A 21229-nucleotide genomic window follows, 5' to 3' on the forward strand; every position below is an offset into this window, starting at 1 on the left:
AACTGCTTGACAGTCTGTCAAACGTGTGTGTGTGTGTGTGTGTGTGTGTGTGTGTAGAGGATGACGGAGGAGAACGGGAGGGGGAGAGGGAGCAGGGAGGGAGAGTATGTTTTCACAGACCCAGGCACGCTCACTCAGCTGGGGTGAAAGTGCTGAGTAAGGGAAGGGTCTGGGAGTGGTTCTGCTCCTCTTTATGAATGATCTTGATGTGGGTGTCACAGGAATGAAATCAACAGATGGCAATAAATTTGTAGGAAATGAAAGAGACGGGTTTAAATCCAGGATCACAAGAACCCTTAAACTGCTTCTATGCAAGAGAGGCCTATGAACACTAAATATTTCCTAAAGGATTAGCTCAATTCCCAGAGGTGGGAGGCAGGGATGGGGAGGAGGAGCTGGCTGTCCTTAGCACCGAGCTTCAGAGCCTCAAGGGGCGGCGGAGGGGGGAGCAGAGAGAGGTCTCCCATTCATCAGAAGCTGTGCCTGGCTCTTGACAGACAGGCAGTGGGCGGCTGTTTATCTCTCAAACTTCAGCTATTTTCTTCAGTAACAAGGTGTAAACTAACTTTCCTCGGGGCAGAATTTCCAGCTTCAAGGGAGAAAGAGGACATCAAAATGGAGAGCCCGCAGGCGAAGGAGGGACCTGCCATTTCTTTGTGGAAAAAAAACCCCTCTCTCTTTTCCCCTCCCTGACCTCACTCAGAGGCTGCTCTGGGACTTCATCTTCCTACCAAAAAAAAAAAAAAAAAAAAAGCAATCCTCTATTTCAACCCCTGCCTATGTAAAGGAGAAGTTTTGAGTTTCTTTGAAAAAGCCAGACATGGGATGGGGGGCGGGGGGGGGGGGGGCTCAACACCATCTGCTAGGCTTGACTATCATTTCAAAGGCCCAAGGCACGCTTTAGTTCCTTGATTCTCACAGTATGCAAAAAAAAAAAAAAAAAAAAAAAAACCCAAAACAGGTGCTAGGGGACCCCCAGTGGTTGAATCCATTTAAGTCCACATAAAGGATGTGCCCCCTAGAGGGCCCTGGAATGAAGAAGGTGACCCCTGTCTGATATCCACAGACTCAGGCGGCCCAAGGACTGCAGGAATTGCCATTCCTGCTTCAGACTCTCATCTTTTCCACCAAGACTGTTTCCAGCACATTCGCTTTTCCAAATCACAGTTGTGTTCTAACCATGGAACCAAGGTGAGGCTTGACATATTGGATGTTTCTACCTGTCTCACTAACCTGTCTGAACAACAAAGAGTTGTCCCAGAGTGCGTCTGGTGTCTTGCCTTCCAGGGCATTCAGCAGGTTGCCACCATGGCATCAGCACTTTGCTCAGGCTTCCAAAGGGAAAGGAGGTTTTTCAACAGGCAAGGGAGGGGTGTGGAAGGGCCTGTGTGGTACAGGACACCCACCTGCTTCTGAGTTTCCTGGGGGAGAGGGAACGATGACTCAGATGTTTTCTCAAATCCCCTTTCAGCTGCTTTGTGACTTTAAGAGAGGCCACAAAGCATTATCTTGGCAAAAGTCAGCAAAATGCTCGTTTTGGATCTGTATATTGTCAAAAGACAAGCTCAAGTGAGACACATTTTTGGCACCAAATGGAGCCCATCCATGCAAGTTTTCCAAATGAAAGGTGACTGGCTCTTCTTGGGTGGCTGCCCATCAAGCTGATGCTCAAATGCAGAACCCGAGGGCTAGAAGGATGGTAAAGTGGACAAAGTGTGCAGCATGGGTTTGAAGAAGCTTGGTTAGACATATCTCTTGCCTTCTGACCTTGGACATGTCACATAACTCTCCTAGGTCTTGGTTTCTTCATTTGCAAAAATAAAAAATAAAATAAACTAAAATAAAAAAAGGAGAGAGCCTACCTCCCTATCTTTGTCTTACAGCTATGTTGAGGGGCAGAGGGAATGTTATGAGCAAAAGCACTTTGTGAGTTTCTGTTACCAACATGAAGGATGGTTATTATTAACATGGCCTGCAAGGTCTAGAATCTTCCCTGAGGGCAATTCATGGGAATGCTCTGGGCCTTTAGTACAATGGACTGATGTTTCAGAGTTACTGCCACGGACACTTTGTTGAAAAGGCTTTTGACCTCAAGGGCCAATTTCTAGTATCTCCGCTCAGGGTTTTATGACATCTGGGACCACAGAGCATTATGTTTATTTAGGATCCTGTCTGAATCACTTTTTGTACCTGTGAATTAAAGTTATTGATTATTGGGTCAGGGTGGCACATTAAGTTGATGTTCAAATTCAGAACCCAGACGGCCCGTCGGATGGTAAAGTGGACAAATCGCGGGGAATGAGACTCAGGGGACATCTCCGCCTATCTCAGCACAGGTAAACGGCCTCCTGAGCATTAGCATGCATTTCATTTTGGCTCACAGGGCCTGCAGTTATCCTGAGCTTCCTCTTTGAAGCTTTGGGTCCCTTGCCTTCGTCAGTATTCAGCGCTCGAGCTCAGCTGATGACATTGTGTTAATGACCCCTCTACTCAGTCGCTGTAGGTCTCATACCCGGTCAAGCATGCACATAAAGCCATCAGGGTTCCTAAAATTTCTGAGCTCATAATCTAATCCAAGGGCTTTGAGCTCTGGGTCTGGGGTTTAGGAGACACCAGATCCAGGGGTTGATGAGCAGAGAGAAAGCCATTCTGGGAGACGTGGTCAGGAAAGAGCAAAGTGCAGCCTAGTAAGTGCAGCAATGGACAGGAGGAAGGGAAATTTGCTGACAACCAGCACAGGGAAGGCAGGCTCTGCATGAGGTAAAGACGGCCAGTCCTAGGGCCTCTATTGAGGGTAACAACTGGCTTCTTTTACTGGAACGCTGTGGTTCTGGGGGTTCAAACAAAGCAGGCATGATGCAAGGATAACAATGCCTAGATGGGAAGTCCTCCTGTGGCTGTTCCCCACTCATGTAGACCTTCTCTGGGAACAAGAGTCCCGAGGATGAGCAAGTTTGAACCCGTAAGGACACTTTAGGGACCTGGTATAATTTTGCCTGCAGAACAACAACTTATGGTGGTCCTTCAGTGGTCTCTACCAGTCTTTTGAGTTCCACCTCCTCTGGGCAGGCCTCCCTGACTACAAAGCCCACAGAGGACCCCGCTGAGTGCCAAGCACCCAGGTGCATAATAACATCAGCTGGCTGATTTAGCTGTATGAAGGGTTTATACACAACCACAAGATTTTCTGTACAGTATGAAAGATTTCCTAGCATAGCTCCTGGCGTCTACCATGTATTCAACGAATATTTTGTCCATTTAGCTATTTGTTCACCCATTTGTATTTATGTTTTTTAAAGATGTTTATTTTTAGAGAGAGAGAGAACATGAATGGAAGGGAGGAGGGAAGGGCAGAGGGAGAGAGAATGAGAATCTCAAGCAGACTCCCTGCTGAGCACAAAGCCTGCTCCATCCCATGACCCTAAGATCATGACCTGACCTGAAGTCAAGAGTTAGACACTTAACAAACTGAGCCAGCCAGGCGCCCTTCATCCATTTTTAAAAACATTAAACAAAAACATGGCATGCCTGTAATGCATCAGGCACTGTTATAAGCATGTTATAAATGTTAACTCATGTACTCTTCCTAACAACTTTATGAAGTAGGTGCCCCCATTATGGATGGGGGGAGAAGAGGTTTAGAGAGGCACCTGAACTGCCTGAATTGCCGTACATATCTAGTAAGAGCTACATATGGAGCTACATAAAGAGCCTCCATGTGGAGGCTCAGAGTCCGTGCTCTTTCATGTTTTGTGGCCTCCAGTCAAAGAGGAGTTAAGGGCAGTGAGTTTCAGGAGACAGGTGGCTCTGAACCCCATGCCCTCTCCACTGTGGCGCCCTCTGCCTGGAAATTTAATGCTTCATCCACAACAATGACAACAAATCTCTAGCTTCACCCAACTCCACCATGTGGAAACCCCAGCTGAATGCAAAGTAGGGTGTGAGGGGTCTAAAGAGCTAGTAACATAAAAAGCACAACTCCTTGATATATTTTTTTTAAAAGAGTGTTTTGTTGGCTTACAGAAAAATCCTGGACTACCTGTCACGTACTTGCAGTTTGGTAAGAATGTTTGCAATAAATAGTTTTGTGATCAGGTGTTCAAATTATTTGCTGTTCCCAGCCTCCTCTTCTTGGAATCTTAAGGTTAATTTCCTCTCTTAGGTGAAGCAATAGTCCTAGTAATGCTGTACTGATACTAGTGGTCAGAAGCATGGCTTTGGAGTCCTTTGAACCTGGTGTTCAATTGTGGTTCTAGCACTGGTTTGGGCAAATCACATGATATTTGAAGAGCCTCCATCTCTTTATGTGTCTAACAGAGATGACAGGAATTGAAGCGAGTTGTAACGAGATACATTTGTGTGAAGCCTCTGGGATGTCACGTTCATCCTATGCCTATCAGGTAGCAAATCAATGAAGGAATGGATGACTGCATAACAGTCACATGGGCGAGGTACGGCTCAGCTCTCCGATGGCTACCACATGCACACAATGGAGGAAACAACTCATTCTGCCCCTCGGAGCCAGGAGGCCCAGCTGAGAGAGGAGGCTCAGACCCTATGTTCCCAAAATAGCACCTGTCCAGGCTAGGTGATTCCTGCCGACCATCACTGCATTGCACAGTGTGTTTCTCGGGGGAATGATAACGCTTGCATAAAAAATTAAACTCACTGAATTGTGATAAAAACAGACATGTGTTACAATAAACTCAATCCTTGAAGGATCTCAGCTGGTCTGACTCTTAGCTATTTGTGTGACTGTTAGACAATTCCCTTTACCTCGTTGCACATCTGTGCAGTTGTTTTAACCTGAGAAATAGGGTAGTCAGATTGGGGAGCTCCAAGGTCTTTCTGGCTTCTAAAGTTCAATAGCCATTTCTTTTTTAGCAATTGCTTAAGGGAGCAATCGTTTTGGAATCAGGTGGCAAGTGTGGCCACTTCCTAAAAGTGTAAACTTGCCAAATCATTTGTTTCAGGAGCCTTGGTTTTCTCCCTTGTTCCACAGACAATGATTGCACGAGCTCAAAGACTAAGCCTGAGCCTCAGCAGAAGTAACTGTGGAAAGCAGTTTGGTAAATGCTACAGTTCCAGCCTCACCTTTTGTTACTGGATTGTAGTTTTATGTGACCCCAACTGCCTTGAGATCCCTACACCCCAGAGTAGCTCGATGCAGGGGATCCTCACCCCCATCCCCACATCTGAGAGAGCCAGCCCATGGGGCATGCAGGCAATGCCAGGCGTTGTGTGCCCTCTCAAGGGTCCCGGGTTCCACCTTCCAAACAGCAGATAGCTTTGCTTCCCCGCCCCCTCCCTCCTCCTGTTGGTCCTTCTCAGAGCCATCTGGAAGAGAAGGAGGCAAACAAGCTCACCACCTGCCAGAAGCCAAATGCCAGTACAAAATGAGCCTCAGGGGTCAGACCCAGGGAAAGAGAAGAGTGGAGAAACCTGCTGTAACTCCTTCTGAGTTCCTGATGCTACCGAGGGATGCTGAGGATGGCTGTGCTCAGGCAGGACCTCGAGGCTTCTTAAGAATGCAGCTTCCTCTCCAGCAGAACATTCTGGCTTGTCAAAGCAGACCTTGGGGCCCTGAAGTGTGGACTAAGGCCGTAGTCATTGAACAGAATCACAGAATCTCTATGATGCCACAGAGACACCAAGTCACTGAGACAGCAGTAAGCCTGTGTCCAGTGCATGGCAGGGGTCTTGCCAGACTCCCTCAACCCAAGATCCTTGCTGTGCCTTGGTTCCTCTCTCCACTCCCCAATGGTGAGGTGCTAAGAAGCCTCAGCTCTTTTTACCAAAGGGTAAAATATCTTGCTTTGAAAGATATTCCTTCAGACCAGAAATAGTAGCCTCTGAAAGCTTATTTTTTTCTTTCCTTACTTTTGCCTGTAGTTATGGAACAAAAGAACCTAGGACGGAAGTCATAATGTAATTAAATAAATATCTTGAAAAACCCTCCATTACAAATCTCTCATGGCATCCATGGTTGAGCTTGCAAAACAGATTCCCCAGAGGTCCAAAATGAAGATGAAGCAAAACCAAAGAAGTGAGCTGGCTCAGCCTTGAAATATCTAAAGCAAACTTGAGCGCCCTGCAGGAAGAGAGTCGTGAATGCACCAGCACGGAGAGAAATTTCAACACATCTTCTCAGTAACTAATAGATCGAGCAGATACAACTTGGCAAGAACGCGGAACATTTGCACAACACAACTAACAAGTTTGATCTTAGGGAAATAAATAGTGACTATTCAGAAGCTGGATGGAGTGACCCCAGAACTAAGATTCTGAGCTTGTATGGAAGTTGGTTTTTGCCAAGGAGCCAAGTGTCAGGGTGATCCATCTCAGTTCCATCCTGAGTCATGCGTGTATCAAAATGTTGACAAACAGGGAGGGCATGACAGAAGCTGAATCCTCCAGAATGGAAACGATTGCAGGTAGAGTTGTAACAGCTCAAGAGTTTGATTCTACCCTGTAAACAGGTCTGTGCTCTTGAACTCTGGATATACTTAGCCCTTGACCTGTCCCAGTGAAGACCGCCTCGCCACCTACCCACTTCCTTCTCTCTGGTCGCTCTGCTTCCATTTAAGCGGAGATGTTTCTAACAGAATTTTTTTTTCAATGTCTTTGCTCTTTTGGAATAGCATGAAAGCATTCCAAAATGCTTTTACTTTTCTGTGGCAAGTTGTAAATACTAAGGTGAAATTCTAGACTCTAACTCTGATGCCCAGACGTTTCAAGAAGCACCAGATGCTGAGAGCACCTCTTAGAAAAACCCCTCTCAGCCTCCAAGTAAGGATGGGTTTCTCTCTCGGAGTGAAGACCTAAACACACCTGTCTCCTGATCCAGAAGCATACTTCCTCTTCTGGGCCCCATGGTGGTTGCTTGTCTGGTTGTGGGGGTACCTGACCTATGACTTCTCCATCCTGAGTCACTGCCACAAACCACAGAAACTGTGGCGCTATGTGAGTAGAGAGGAAACCAGCTGAAGATCCAGGTGTTCACAATCCATCCCCAGAGGGTGCTGTGCCCAAGTGTCTCAGCTTCAAGTCCTGGGCCTGCCATCCCTCAACCATTTGGCTACAGAGAACTGGCTGCTTAATGGAAAAATCTGCACAGATCCGCAGATTCAAGGTTGACAGATACGGTTTCCATGAAAACCTGACCAGGTGGACCGATGCTGCATTACCCCTTCCATTCTAGGCCGAGGACCCGGTGGCATCTGCAGGAGAAAGGGGCCCTTAGCTCCAAATCTGCACAATGGCCCCTTCTAGACAACCCTCAGGTCTGACCCTTTGTCTCGTTATGCAACAGTTCCATCTCTGAAAGTCTTGGGAAGCCCCATGGGTACACCAGATGGTGAGATTCTCTGTGGGCCCCAGGCTCTGGAAAGATGACCTCTGAGAGGTTGTCTGGCCTCACTGGGCAGGAACCTGATTGGCTGTGGCTTCCCTGTGCCTTGTCCACACCCATCAGTTGTCCTCCTTCCCACATCTTAGGGTCTGCTCTTGACACCCAGGCCTTCCTGATGGCTGCCAAGAGGACAGGGCAGTGAACCATCTTCTTAAACTTTTCTCATTCCCCATCCTTCTGCTACAGACTTCTGTGAGTGGCCTGGCCCTGGAGGCTTGACAATCAATCTGTCCCCTCCCTGTCCCACCCACCATGCGATGTCCCCAGTCCTCCGATCTTGCCTGAGTTTCAGCTGCCTTGCCAGACTTCCAAAATTCTACTTTGGCTGCCTCTGTAAGTCACAAACAATTTTCTTTATAAAGATCTTTCCGTGGCTTTTGAAATCCCCACCCCACCCTCCATGAGAGGAAGGCAGCCCAGTGCAGGCTCCAAGGGTACGAGGAAGAGGAGGGTGGCTCAGGGCTCCCAGGGCAAAGGACAGCATGGCTCTTTTGGCCAGGACTCCCTCTGCATTTTCCTGCCCTACCTCAGAGAGAGAGAGGGAGATTGACAGGGAGGGCCCAGGAAAACAGTGGGGGTAGGGGCAGGCATCTGGGTAAATTCCAGCAGCTTGTCAGGGTGGGTGGCCCGAGATAAGCAGAGGACCAGAAACCAGGCAGGAAAATGCGGACATGGACACAGAGATGGCACAACACGTGGTAGACTTGACAAGGCCACACAGGCCAACAGGATGATGGTGAGGGGCCCAACTAGGTCAGGAGATCTGAAGGCGTCTCTCCCTCAGGTTGGGCCAGAGCTGGGCCCCAGTGCAAGTGCTGAGAGGGAGGACCAGGCTGGAACAGGACCATATAAGGGGGGCAGACCACTTGACATTGCTCTGAACTTCCAGAGTCCTCACGACGGGCAGCCTGCAGTGGTGCGGAGAAAGAGCTTTGGAGCCACCAGACCGGCCCAGGTGACAGGCTGCTCGGAGGCACACGCGGCCCCCTCTGCAGTCCTTCCTGCGGACCCCCTCAAATCCCACCAAGGGCAAACTGTATTGGCCTTGCCCGGCTTGCTTCTGTTCCCCCATCCTTCCCTTCTTCAGAGTAAGCAGACAGCACATGTAGGTCATGATGCCTCAAGTTAACAACAACGACAATAAAATAATAAAGGGGGAAAAAATGGAGAGAAACCCAACCAAAAGCCACAACAGAAACAGTCTCCAGGCTGCTAGGATCTCCCTCTCAGACTTCCCCCATCTGTTCTGCTCCATAGGGGCCTCCCAGCTGAGCCCTGCTGTCAGGGGAGGGCCCCCGGCCCCTCACAATCTGTCACCTTTGACACTACTTGGATCTTGTTTCTTCTGGAGCCACCAGGGGCCATGTAGCTACCTTGCCTGTGTGTGGGCAGCGGGCCAGGGAGCCCGTGTACGGCATCAGTCCGTACTCCCATCAGGGCTGGGAGGTGGGGGGAAGGGATTCTGAGTTGCTGGCATCCAGGCAGAGTCTCAGGTTCCCTGCACATCCCTCCTCCCTCAGGCTGCCAAGCCCTCCTGTTTCCTGCCATCTGTGATGGGCATCTCTGGGGAGACCCTCTCCTTTCTTGCTTGCTCATCACTGTCTATGGACACCGGGAGGAGGCTGGTCTCTCTGCTCCGGGCAACTGTGTAGACGTCCCCTGGGCTGATGTGAGCTCCTCCCCAGGCCGCCGAGGGCCGGGCTCTACTTGTACTCTCTGTTGCTTCCTCTCTTGGGCAGGTGGCCATCCCTGCCCAGAAATGGGGACCCTCTGCGAAGGGGGAATAGGGCGGTGGAGGCAGGGATGAAAAGATGGGAGGTGGTGATCCAATGCCTCCTTCCCAGGCTAGAGGTGCCCGGAGTCAGAAGGACTTGGGTCTGTGGCCTGGTTGTACCACTCACTGGCTGTGTCTCGGCCCTTCTCGGGGCTTCGGTGTTGCCGTCTGTAAGATGAGCAGCAAGGAGGGGGGCCCATGTTGTACTAACACCCTGAGACTAATGGATGATTCAGCTGCACTTTTCTAGGTGTTTCTCTTTAGACTCTGCTGTGACTGGTAGCTGGTAGTGATCACTTGCCAGGTAGCTCCAAGGGTAACAAATGCTAACTCAGGTGCTAGGAGGGTCCCTTGGGTCTGACCCCAAGACCCTGGTCTCATTAACGTCATGTCCTGACCAGCTGAGCAAACCAGCTGGGAGGCGAGGAGGCTGGCTATTTCCAATCTGATTAAACCCTTTGTTCTCCAGGTTTGCTCAGTGAGGACAAAAACAAGCACTCAGGCAATATCCCGAACACCCCCCTATCCATTCATTGGTGCATTCATTCGCTCACCCCTTCATGAGGTAGCATCATGTCAGAGTCTCTGGAAATCTGGTTTCTAATCCTGACTATCACTGATTAGCTAGGTAATGACAGGGAAGTTACTCCACCTCTCCGGGGCCTCAGTTTCTTCTTCTCAAACGTGGGGAAAGTAATGGTCCTACTTCACAGATGTGCACATGGTGCAGTTAGCACAAGATGCGTGCCTGACAGACGGCGGCCTCATGGGGAGACAGACGGCAGGCAAATACCTGTTCCTTCCCTAAAGCGCACGTGGGGCCCAGCACCAGACAGGCTCCCAGGCTCCAAAGGCCACATAGACAGTTTTCTGACACAAATTTCTTTAAAAATGTGAAGGTGATTCATGAAAGTTGGAAACAGAGTCTCAATTATTTGCGGGCCTTAAAAAAAAAAAAATCTGGTCTTGAATGGAGTCCCCCAGCCTCAGGTGTGGAGGATGCCATTGGGATCGGAGGCTCAGCCGGTGGCTCTTAGGGAGGAAAGGAGGGCAGCATCCTGCTTTCCCAGAGCCAGCCTGTCTGCATCCCCTTCCAGCCTCTCGGTCCCCACAAACCCCAAACCCTGACCCCGGTCCCCTTCCTCTACGTCTAGAGCAAAGCAACATCTCATGGGCCTGGTTTGGCCATTCCCACCTTGCCGAGGCCTGTCGCCCAGAAGCCCCGACCTCCCCAGCCCGCCTGCCCCCCAAGATGCTGCAGAGCCCGCTGACCGAGGATGCGGGTTTATTGCTTCCCATTAGCCGGACCTCTGACAGCCTCTGAGCGCTGCAGCCTGACACAGGCCCAGAGCCAGCTTGGAAAGGTCAGGCCCCAGGAGAGGGCACCGGCCAGAGGCTGTCTGAGGCGGGCCTGTCACAGAACCCCCACTGAGGTGGCATCAGACACCACGGACTTATTTATTCCACTTTAATCTGACAGCCTGCACATTTCTCATTGCTTCTATTGAATACATTGAGAGGTTCCTATCTGCTCTCTCTTTAGAGGCTGCAAATGCTGGCTGCCCCAGAGGTGCTCAACGGGCACGGCTCTCGTCCGCAGCTCCTGTCTAGGGTTGGCTGACAGTGCACTTGGCACGGGGAGGCCGGAGAGCAGGAGCTGCGGGGCCCGGGCACCGGGCCTGACCCACCCCACGCCTGCCGGGGTCACCTGGTCACCTGGACCACACTCCTTAGCCTCTTCGGGCCTCCGCTTAGCTACCTAAAATGAGAATAACCGTTGCCCTAATGATGTTTCATGACTGTCGTCAGGCTAATTATGTGAGGTCTCCTTATAAAGAGACAAAATCACTTTCCACGGAGAGAATAAAGCATATTCATGACAGCAGACATATTAATAATAATTTGGATGCAAATCATTTCAGGTGTTGGTCTGTCTTCCCCAGGGCTGCAGAGTCTACGGCTACAGCTCCTTCCTGAGCCAGGACAGCATGGCTTACACGCTCTAGCATCGCCCCCAAGTCCTAGGCAACTCACCCGATTGACCCTGTCACCTCAGGAGGGCTCTGGGACAGGGTGGGGTCTCCATAAGTACGTGGCCGAGTCGCAGGTGTCCTGTCCCGGAACTGGAAGCACTTGAGGTCCTGGATGCCGCCCACAGAGCCCACAGCTCAGAGGAGGCCTGGGAGGGCGGCTTCTTGGGTGGGACGAGGGGTAGCCACTCCCCTCACCCCCTCGAGTATGTGTGCAAAGTAGCCCTGGATCCCTATGTGCAAAAGCCAGACTTTCTTCGCCTCCCCTCCGGGTCCAAGTGGGGCCGGAGAGCAGCAGCAGATCCCTCTGGGACCTGTCCATCTTTAGAGTCGGAATGCTTTTCTGCCCAGAAGCCACAGGGCCACAGCCAAGACCTCTCTGTTCCTTGAGGCTCATCGAGAGTCATCCTCTAGTGACAAGTCATCCTCACACCCCATAGTGATAACAGTAACGTGTGGACAGCACATTTCAATTTGGAGAACTCCATCACAGTCTCTACCCCCCAGTGATGGAGACAGGATAGAATAGATCTCATCGCCCAATGACATGTGTGCAAAGCAGACACTGAACTGTTAAGATACCTGCCAAAGGTCATGTGACTGGTGCTTGAACCCAGGAAGACCTGGGTTCTTCCGAACTGAGCCCCTGCGCTCGGGAGCCAGTGGTGGTATCCTCAGCTGGCACAGTGAGCAGCTGGTTCCATCTGGCTAGCATCCCAGAACCCAGTGAAGGAGAAGGGTCCGCAGGGCTAACACAGTGGCCCGAGGGGGCCTTGGGAAAGGAATAATAGTACTAGAATTCCCACGAGACAGAGGGATGTCCGTCCAGTGAGCCAAAGGTCCTCCTGCCACCAGAACTGGGTCTTCCTTCTCTCTTGGTCATCTGTCCAAACAGCGATTGTCTGGAGAGTCTGAAGGACAAACAGACTCTGAAGTGCAGGAACTGAGGGGCCTGGGTGACTGTCTGCTGGTGACTGTCCTGCTGCCCATCAGGGCTGACATGGGATTCTCAAGGCAGCTCCTGGAGGAGGCAGCAAAAGGCTAAACTTGCAGCCCAGACTGGCCGGCTTGGGGTCCCCGAGAGCTGGGGGCCAGCCTTCTCTGCTCCCCCCTCCAAAGACTCGGCTCTCACTGCTCACATCCTCCGCCACCGTCAGCCGGAGCTCTGAAAGATCCACATCCCTAACCTCAGAATGACTGTCTCCATTTCCAAAGGAATGAGGAAATTCGCAAATCAGAGAAATCACTATAGCTTGGGCCATTTTGGAAAAGACTAGCAAACCACAGAGGGACAACAATATTTTGCGGAGTCAGTTTGGAGCACCTCCTTCCCAGGAGTTGGGGCAGTGGGTTAGAAGGAGCAGTGCGTCCATGGTACCCGGAGGCCTGGACTTCTGGTCGGGCTGCTTGCCACCTGAGGCCCCGGACCAGCTACTGAACCCGCTGCCATGGGAGTCCCCCTCTCGCTGCTGAGATTTCCTGGGGGGCCACCATGGGAAAGCTCACAGCACACAGACCCTTCATGTCACCATTCCCCCTCCCCTCGCGGCCCTTCAGTAGTACATCTCCCAGACTTTATCTCCTTATCATCCTTCCTGGATGCCAGCAATTCTCCCGCCACTTCGACACACCACCTCCCTTGTTCTAAAACCCATGGCAACAACCCCACGGTATGTCACTGATGGGAGAGGACCGGTGAGCATAGCAGGCAGCTTGCCCAATACTCTGTGGGGGTTTCTCTGCAGCTGGTGTGTGCACCCCAACCCCTCCCAGGGACCCCAGCACCACGTGGGCCTTGCCCACCTGCGAGTGTTCACCAGGATGCTCTCTTGCTACTAACTTCATGGTATTTCTCTTCTCATGAGAGTCATTTATAAATAGTGGGCACTTCCTGGGGCCTACTTAGTGTTAACACATCAGAAACGGCAGCGTCTCTGTTATCTGTGGCTCAAGTGGCTGGACCAGAAGGGAGCTATGGAATCACCTACCCAGGTGATCCCAACCCCAAGCCTCTCCTCACTGAAGAAGCAGTGAGGCCCCAGGCCCTGGCAGCTGTAACCACTAGGTTTACAGCTGCCAGGGGGAGCTGTATACAGGAGGACCTGCTATAATAATCAGCATTATTCATAGTGCTGATATGAATGGGGTGCTAGCCGGTCCCCTCCGCAGCTGGCCCAAGCTGCGGAAACCTATAGACAGGCGAGGTACAGGGTCAGAAGACAGTCCCTATGCCGCCACTTGCTATGCAAGTGCCCTCCAGTCCTCTGACCTCCCCGAGCCTCAGTCTCCTCCTCAGGAAGATGGGCACACCAACAGGGCCAGAGGAGGGTCAGCCAATATCCAAGTGCTATAGAAATCAGAGGGTAAGGGATATTTGGGATCTTGTGCCCCACATCAGAGTCTTCAGGTCCCTACCCAATCGCCAGTCCTCCCTTAGCCTGGAACATGAAGTATCTGCAGACCTGGCCCCAAAGACATTCGCCTCAGTTGCACAGTGGAAGGTAACTGACACCCTGCTGTCCCTGTCCACCCTGTGCATCCAGGTTACACCAGCCATATTTCATTTTTAACCCCCCTCCTAACCCTTTCCCTGATGCCCCTCTGGTTCCCACCCCCTCCAGCACCAGAGTTGTGCTTTATCTCCAGTGAGCTTAATGCTTCCTGATAAGACCTGCTAATCCTCCCTGCTCCACTTCTCTGAGATGGAGAAGATTAGAGGCAAAAGGTTAGGCCAGCTCCCCTTCAAGGGCACTGAGGACTCTCATGAGGGAAGTGGATCCCGTTTCCCATCTGATGCTTTAGATTGGGAGTCCCGGACACTTCTGGTGAAGAGCAGCTCTAGCTCTTTCCAGATCATGAGCCCCCCATGTCAGGGATGTAATGGGAATGGGGGGTGGGCATTGATGCAAGTGGCTTGGGGGCTCATCAGATGCCCAAAGGAGGCATCTCTATGACTGATGAGGGCCACACTCAAAGCTCTAGTGAACATGCAGGCAGCATGCAGTGATGAACATGAAGGGAAGTGCTAGCTTTGGGGGAAATGACCCTAAGGGGTGAGGTACTAAAGCACCCACGGTCCTGAGATTCAGGCCAGCAGTCACTGATGCAGGTGAACAACGCTATGACACGGTCTCTATGTTACCTCTCCTCGGGCAGGCCCTGAGTGCCACCTGGTCACAGGTGACTGGGAAAGTGAGGCTTCGGTGTTTGCTTGGACACTGCTCCTGATGCAGTCACCGCATGGGGGCAGAGCAAGTGTCAAGACGGAAGCCCGGTGCTGAGGAGGAGTGGAGCTGCTGGGACAACACAGAACGGAACAACACAAAAGCACAGCAGCGTTAAACTGCATATATGCTGAGCAACAGCAGGTTTGTCTAGAGTTCAAGGGCTTGGTCTGGTTAGCCCAGGGTGTAATAATGAAAAGTTGACTTTGAGGGGCACCTGGGTGATGCAGTTGGTTAAGCATCTGTCTGACTCTTGGTTTTGGGTCATGATCTCAGGGTCATGAGGTCGAAATTGAGCCCCAAACTGGGCTCCATGCTCAGCGCCAAGTCTGCTCCAGAATCTCTCTTTCCCTCCCTCCCTGTGTACTCTCTCTCTCTAATAAAAAAACTAAATCTTAAAAAAAAAAGAAAAAAAGCTGATTTTGAAGTGAGACATGATTTGTTGCAGATGACCTCTGATTTGAGGTCTGAAAAAATGGCTCATTAATTTCTTTCGGAATGTTTATGGAGCATCTGCTAGGATAATATCTGTTGGGAGCTAAGCATTATTCATAGAGAATAAAATAGATATAATATCTGCTTTCATGGGACTTATAGTCTAGTAGAAGGGTCAGGTGTTAAATAAACGTGCCATTATGTTCTTATGAACTGTAACAAGTAAAAGAATAGTGTCTCACTCAAGAGAACAAAAGGACCCTAATTTAAACTGTGAAATTCAGGTGGCCTCTGAGGAGCTAATGGTTTAGACCTGAATAAGAAGCAGGAATGTGCTAGAAAAGGCTGGGCAAGAAGAGCATTTCAGATTAAGCAGCACAAGGAAAAGTTCTGAATTGGGATGAAGCTGTTTATTTGTTTTTATGAAATAGAAACCCACTAACATGGCTTAAGGATAGAAATTCAAAGATTGGGAAGAGGACTTTTCCATTGCCTCTTGATTACAATGAAGACTCAGTAAAAGAGTTCAACCAAGAAAGTGATGACATTTATGTTTTAAAAATATCACTTGGCCGCCGTGTGGGGAAGAGACTGGAGGGAGGGCAAAAATGAAGGTGGGAGGTTTGGCTGGAGATCCTCTGTTGGAGCAGGTGGCAGTTGATGGTGACCTGTCCTGGGAGGGTACGAGTGGACGCAGTCTGGTGGACGGATTACAGAGCTGTTTTAGAGATGGGACCAGCAGGGTCTGAGGATGAACTGGACTCATGGGAAAACACCTAGCATGACACACAGATGTTTCAGCCTGAGCTGCTGGGGGGTGGCGGGGGGCTGGAGGTGTTCTTTTTACCAAGATGGGGGAAGAATGGCGGCAGCGGAGATGCAGATTTGGGGAGGGAGCTGTCATGGCAATCAAGAGTTCCGGTTTGGATAGGGTAAGCTTGAGATGTCTTTGTGACAGCCAAGTGGAAACCATGCACAGATGCACACATCCCTCTACCGCAGGTGACCGCACATCACACAGAGCCTCTACTGCCACTGGGATGGATAAAATTACCCAGGGAGAGGATCAGATGAGTAATGTCCTGATGAACTGTACTCCGAGGTAAGGCAGAGAAACAGCTAGAAGAATAGCACGAGGCTAAAAGATGGGAGTGATTCAAGATGGAAGAAGCTGTCGGTTCTGTGGAAGACTGTGAAAGAGTGAGCGTCTCTCAAAAAGCATCTGCTGGATTGGTAACATGGAAATCACAACCTGAGCCAGAACAATTCTGGAATGGATAGAAACCAGCGTGGACTGGACTGAACAGGCAACAAAAGTGGGTAGAGTCAAATCCTCATTACCATTCACTCTGAAGGAGGAGTAGAGACAGGCAGGAGTGAGCTCTGACCTCCTCAAGTTTCACTCAGGCCAAGGTTGTCCCAGCCCTGGGTTGACCACAATCTCCTTATAGTTCCAGAAGATGATGTACGTGGGCTGGCGTGGAGAGGAGCTTTAGCCATTGCCATTCTACCCCTGACCCCAGCTTCACCTCATTCATCTTGACACATGAACCCCATTCTTTGTTCAAACCTCACACAGGAAACCTCTCGGGTGGCATGCTGTAGCACTCTGAAGTGTCCCATCACAGATGTGTCTCTGTTGAAACGCCCCCGCATGCCCCAGAGGTATGAATAAAGTATCAAGAGCCTCTCAACACTGTCTGGTTCAGGAGACCTGACCTCAGCCTTCCCTTCTCTTTGTCCTAGTCCTTTCCCAACAGACCCTGGCCCGCTTTCGGACCTCATCTCCCACTGCTCTCCTACTTGAAAGCTCCACGAGGCCTACCTACGTACGCTCTCTTATAACACCTTATATTCTCCTGCCTCCTTATATTTGCTGTTCTTTCCCCTCTAGAACTAGTCCCCCTCGCTGTCTTGCTGAACCTTATCCAATCCTCACATCCAGCTCCAGGCCTTCTGCCTCTAGAAAACCCCGCCTTCCTGCCCCTGTTCCTCCTCCTCGCCCCTCTCCCCCCCTTCAGTCTCTCTAGCGATCTCTCCTACACCACTTGGGAGCAATGGCTTGTTCTGCACGTGTCCTTCCTCCCTACACTGAGGAACACTGAAGCTGCATGCTGGGTCCTTTGCTTTCTTTGCTGGCGCCCGTATCAGAGAGAGGCGCTTGATAAATATTTGTTTACTGATGGGATGACTGAAAGAAACCAGAGGCCCTTCATTCCTGAAAGATGAAGACTTGCATCACGGCTGCATCAGCAGGGTTCACCAGGGCCAAAGGAGAAATAAGTAGATGACGTAAGTATTCGCCAGCCTGGGTTCTATGCAATCATATGAAGATGTTCCAGGTCACTTGAGTTCAAGTTCAAATTAAGCTCTGGCCATCATGGTCACCAACTATTTCAAATGCTCCTTCAGAAACCTACTCCTTCTTGGAAATGTTGAAACTTTAAACCACAAAAGCTCATGTTTTCTTTTAAGCTTGTCACTAGAAGTTTATTGCCATTTTAAATTGTGGGTTTCCCCTGGCAGTCCCTTTTAAAATGTTAAAAAGGCAGCTTTCTAACCTATACTCTGTGATCATATCATGCTTCATGTAACAAGAGCATTGCAGCAGGATGAAAATTCAACTTGTAGTGCCCCCCCCCCCCCAACTCACGATACTGGCTAAAGTGGATAACTAACAGACTGTGATGACTTTTATGCACTATCACATCCCATTAAAAAGTCTGCTCTGGCTAAGTTTTCGGGGCATAAACATTTTTGTGGAAATTGGTTCAATCAAATTTGGGTTCCAAGGCATCCTTAAACATAGAAATTGTTGCAACCATGAAGACAGGTGGACTCTGGACACAGATCTACAATAAAAGCTTCATGATTTCTTGGGCACTATTTTGCTTCCCTGCATCAGTAAGAACACCAAGAATCTTAAAATACGGATAGTGGCAGTTTAAAAGCAAACATCTTTTCCAAGCCCCAAAGGCAAGAATTCAGTCAGAGAGCAAGTGCCCCTCAGATCCAACACCAGTTCATGCCCATTAAAGTTGGTTCCTCTGTGGACACACTCACCCACAGATTTAAGGAAGTTCAACTACTGTGTCTGTTTGATTCTCAGCTTGGCTTTTAACTGAGGTAGAATAAATTTTCTTTTACGGAAAGAAATGATCTACGTATTTGTTTTTGACTTACTGATTCACAAGGGACACGAAGCAACATTGAGGTCTGGCTGTTTCTGCTAGGTCCCTCCCAGCATCCTCTGCAGGGTCCCCACCCTGGCCCACCCAGGCGAGGCGCACGCGGCCACCAGGGCCAGGGCAGGGAGACAAAAGGGAAGGCTTTTGCCTGGTCTGGGGCTTTCTCCGACTTCATGGGAAATAATGGGGTTTGTAAAAGACAGCTTTGAGAGACCCATGTGTGCAGATGTAACCATCCTTTGGAGGGTGTGTCTGTTTTTTAAACGGCATGATTCACCCAAAATAACATGTCCCCCATTTCTTACAATCAGCTGTCTTCCAGAAAGATAACACAGCAAACAGTCACATAGGGAGAAACTAGGCTCTCACACATCTTCACTGGGAAAGAGCTTTCTCCTGCACTGAGCTTTTTTTACGCTTGAAGAGGAAAGTTCGAACTCCTTGAGGAGGAAGTGGGGGTGGGGAGGGGGACACGGGCAAAACAACCTGTCAAGATTTCTTTTAGCACCTATGACTAGTGTTAACTTACATGCTCACAGAGTGCAATAAAAAGCGTGCAAAACTGCCATTAAAAAGATACTTTGGCCTTTCGAAAGAGAAACTCCCTTGCCCCATATATTCAACGGATGAACCTTGGGAGCTCTAGAGTCTTCCGTTAATAAATGAAATGAGGCCGGATTTCCAGAAATGGGTTTCCTCTATAGGCTGTGGGCTAATTAGGGTGCTCTAGATCAACACTAACCCAGGGAGAACGCAGCCCCCTCCCACCCCAAACCTTTTAGCCACTGTAGTCGCCGACTGCTCAGAGTCGGCTTCTGCAAGGAGGGTGGCAGGGAGTCTAAAAAAAAAAAAGTGAGTAACTAAAAAGTCCTGGAAGGGACAGGCTGCGGGCTCCGGGTCGCCGAGATGAGATGCCGGGTCTCCCCGCAGCCGCCCAGCCCCGCGCGCACCGAGCGGCGCTGCTGAAAGAAGTTGGAGAGCTCCCAGCTCGCCGCCGGGATTCGCCGGGGGCGCGCGCCGGGGAATCCCTCCCAGCGCCGCAACTGGTAAAGTTCTGGAGCGAGAGAGGACCCCGGACAGCCAGGAGACCCGTACTTTGCCGGAGCACAAGGAAAACCCCGCGCGGCGCCAGCCCCCAGGCCGCGCGCGCACAAGGTGCCTTCGCGCTCCCCACCGCCGCGCAGCTCGGCCAGAGGGCGCCGGGCCAGGGAGGCGGCTCCGCCCGGTGCGCGGCTCCGAAAGGAAGCGCCTGCAGGCTTCCCGGCCTGGGGACCGGGACAGAACCAGCAAGTCCCGCCCGGATGCCCGGGACCGTCTCCCGCGAGCCCTCCCGGGCTTTTCCAAAGGACGCACGGCACCAGCCCGTGCGCCCCCGGCACTCCGCTGCGCTCCTCTCCCCGCAGTCACCCCGCACTCGCCCCCGGGAGCCCCATCAAGCCCAGACGGCGCCCCGAAACCTCGCAGGGCGCTCGCCAGCCGCCCCCACGCCCGTGTCTCGAGCCTCGAGCCCTCCCCGCCGCGCTCTCGCCGCCGCGCACCGTCCTCCTCGCGTTCACGGGGAGTCGGGAGCAAACCACGAGAAGATGCCTTCGCGAGGAGCCTCCCTACACCCGCCCTGTCACTGAAACAAAAGCGCAGGGAGGAGGGAAGTGGAAGAGGAGGCGGGAGGAAGGTTTAGAAAGAGGATGGGGCGAGCGCTAAGAAGGAGCCGGGGAGGAGGAGGGTCGCGGTGGGGAGGAGACGCGGGGCCAGGGCCGGGACCCCGCTCCGGCTCCGCGCCGCCGGTCGCTTACATGCCCAGGTCGCTGTAGGTGTTGAAGAACTCCATCTGGTTGCACGCCTGGATCCAGCCCACCACCCAGGTCTCGTGGCGGGGGATGGGGGGCATGACCACGCGGGCCGAGGCTTTGAAGTAGGGGGTCTTGTAGCGCAGGACGATGGGCGAGGTCTCCTCGATGCGCGTGGGGCACTGGTCGATGGTGGCGCACACATCGTACACCACGATGTTCTCGCGCCGGATCCGCGCCTTGCAGGTGATGCTTTGGATACAGCCCATCCTGCCGCCCGGCGCCGGCGCGGCGCGGCGTGGGGCAGCGCGGGGGCCCGCGCGGGCGGCCGGGGGCGCCCGTCACGCGGCTCCCGGGCCGGCTCAGCTCGCGCCTGGGAGCCGGGCGCCGCCGCCGCCGCCGCCGCCGCCGCCGCCGCCGCCGGGCATCCTCCGGGGAAGCCCCCTCCTCCGGCCGCCGCGCGGGGTCCCCGCCGCCCGCCGCCCGCCCACGCCCGCCCCCTCTCTCGGGCAGGGCGCGCCGAGCGTGCGCTCCTAGGAGGCGGCGGGCGCCCCCGCCGAGGGCAGAGCGGGCAGCGGCGCTGCGCCGAGCGGTGCCCACCCGGGGCCGGAGCCCCCCGCCCCTCGCCGGGGAGGAGGCGGCGGCGGCATGGAGCCGGGGGAGGGCGGCGGCGGCGGCGGCGGCAGCGCCCGGTCCGTCTGCCTCCGCGGCGGCAGCAGCAGCAGCAGCAGCAGCCGCCGCCGCCGCCGCCGCTGCATGAACCTCTGCACCGCGGCTGCCCCCCGCGTGCAGCGCACCCAGCGGCGGGCGAGCGGGCGGCCCGAGCGGCAGGCGGAGGCGGCGGCGGAGACCCGCGCGGCCGCCGGCCCCGCCCCGCACTCCCGGGCCCGGCCGCCGCGGGCCGGTGGGGGCGCCAGGGGGCCGCGGCCGCGGGAGGAGGGCCCCGCGGGCCGGGCGGCCCGGGACGCGGTCCGCGGAGGACGCTGGCCGAACGCCAGGAGTTTTGTCCCTCTCCGGCTGCCGTCCGGGTGGCGGGGGGGGCTGTGCAAGGGTGGGGGTGTTTAAAGGGCCGCGGGCGCCGGGGCGCGGCCCTGCACGTGGGGAGGCGCGGCGCGGGGCGGGGCTGCGCGGGGTCGGCGAGGGCGGCGGCGGCTCGGGCGGGTCGGGGAGTAGTCACGTGGCTCGTGGGGCAGAGTTAGGCTCCCCTGCTACCCTCTCGTGAGGAAGCCTCCGCGGTGGCTCGGAATGCGCCGGCTTTGCTCTGGGAGCTTTTCCTGCAAGCAGCCTCCCCGTACGTAGGGAGGGTGCCCAGAGAACACCCCCACCCCACCGCACCCCACGTCACCAAAATGCCAGGAGTTTTGGTCGTAGCCCCCCAGC

General features: G+C 52.9%; 1 protein-coding gene across 2 annotated transcripts in view; it reads right to left on the reverse strand.

Annotated features, from left to right (window-relative positions):
• FAM78B (family with sequence similarity 78 member B) overlaps positions 1 to 20251 on the reverse strand; it is an 88513-nt gene extending 68262 nt beyond the window's left edge. For both annotated transcript variants that reach the window (XM_041722997.1, XM_041722998.1), the window contains exon 1: positions 19856 to 20251. In XM_041722997.1, the coding sequence (XP_041578931.1) occupies positions 19856 to 20118 (263 nt within the window). In that variant the 5' untranslated portion in view covers positions 20119 to 20251. The remainder of the gene's footprint in view (positions 1 to 19855) is intronic.
• Positions 20252 to 21229: the final 978 nt, after the last annotated feature.

The sequence above is a fragment of the Vulpes lagopus genome, chromosome 11 (genome assembly GCF_018345385.1).
Source record: "Vulpes lagopus strain Blue_001 chromosome 11, ASM1834538v1, whole genome shotgun sequence".
In the NCBI taxonomy this organism is placed as follows: Eukaryota; Metazoa; Chordata; class Mammalia; order Carnivora; family Canidae; genus Vulpes; species Vulpes lagopus.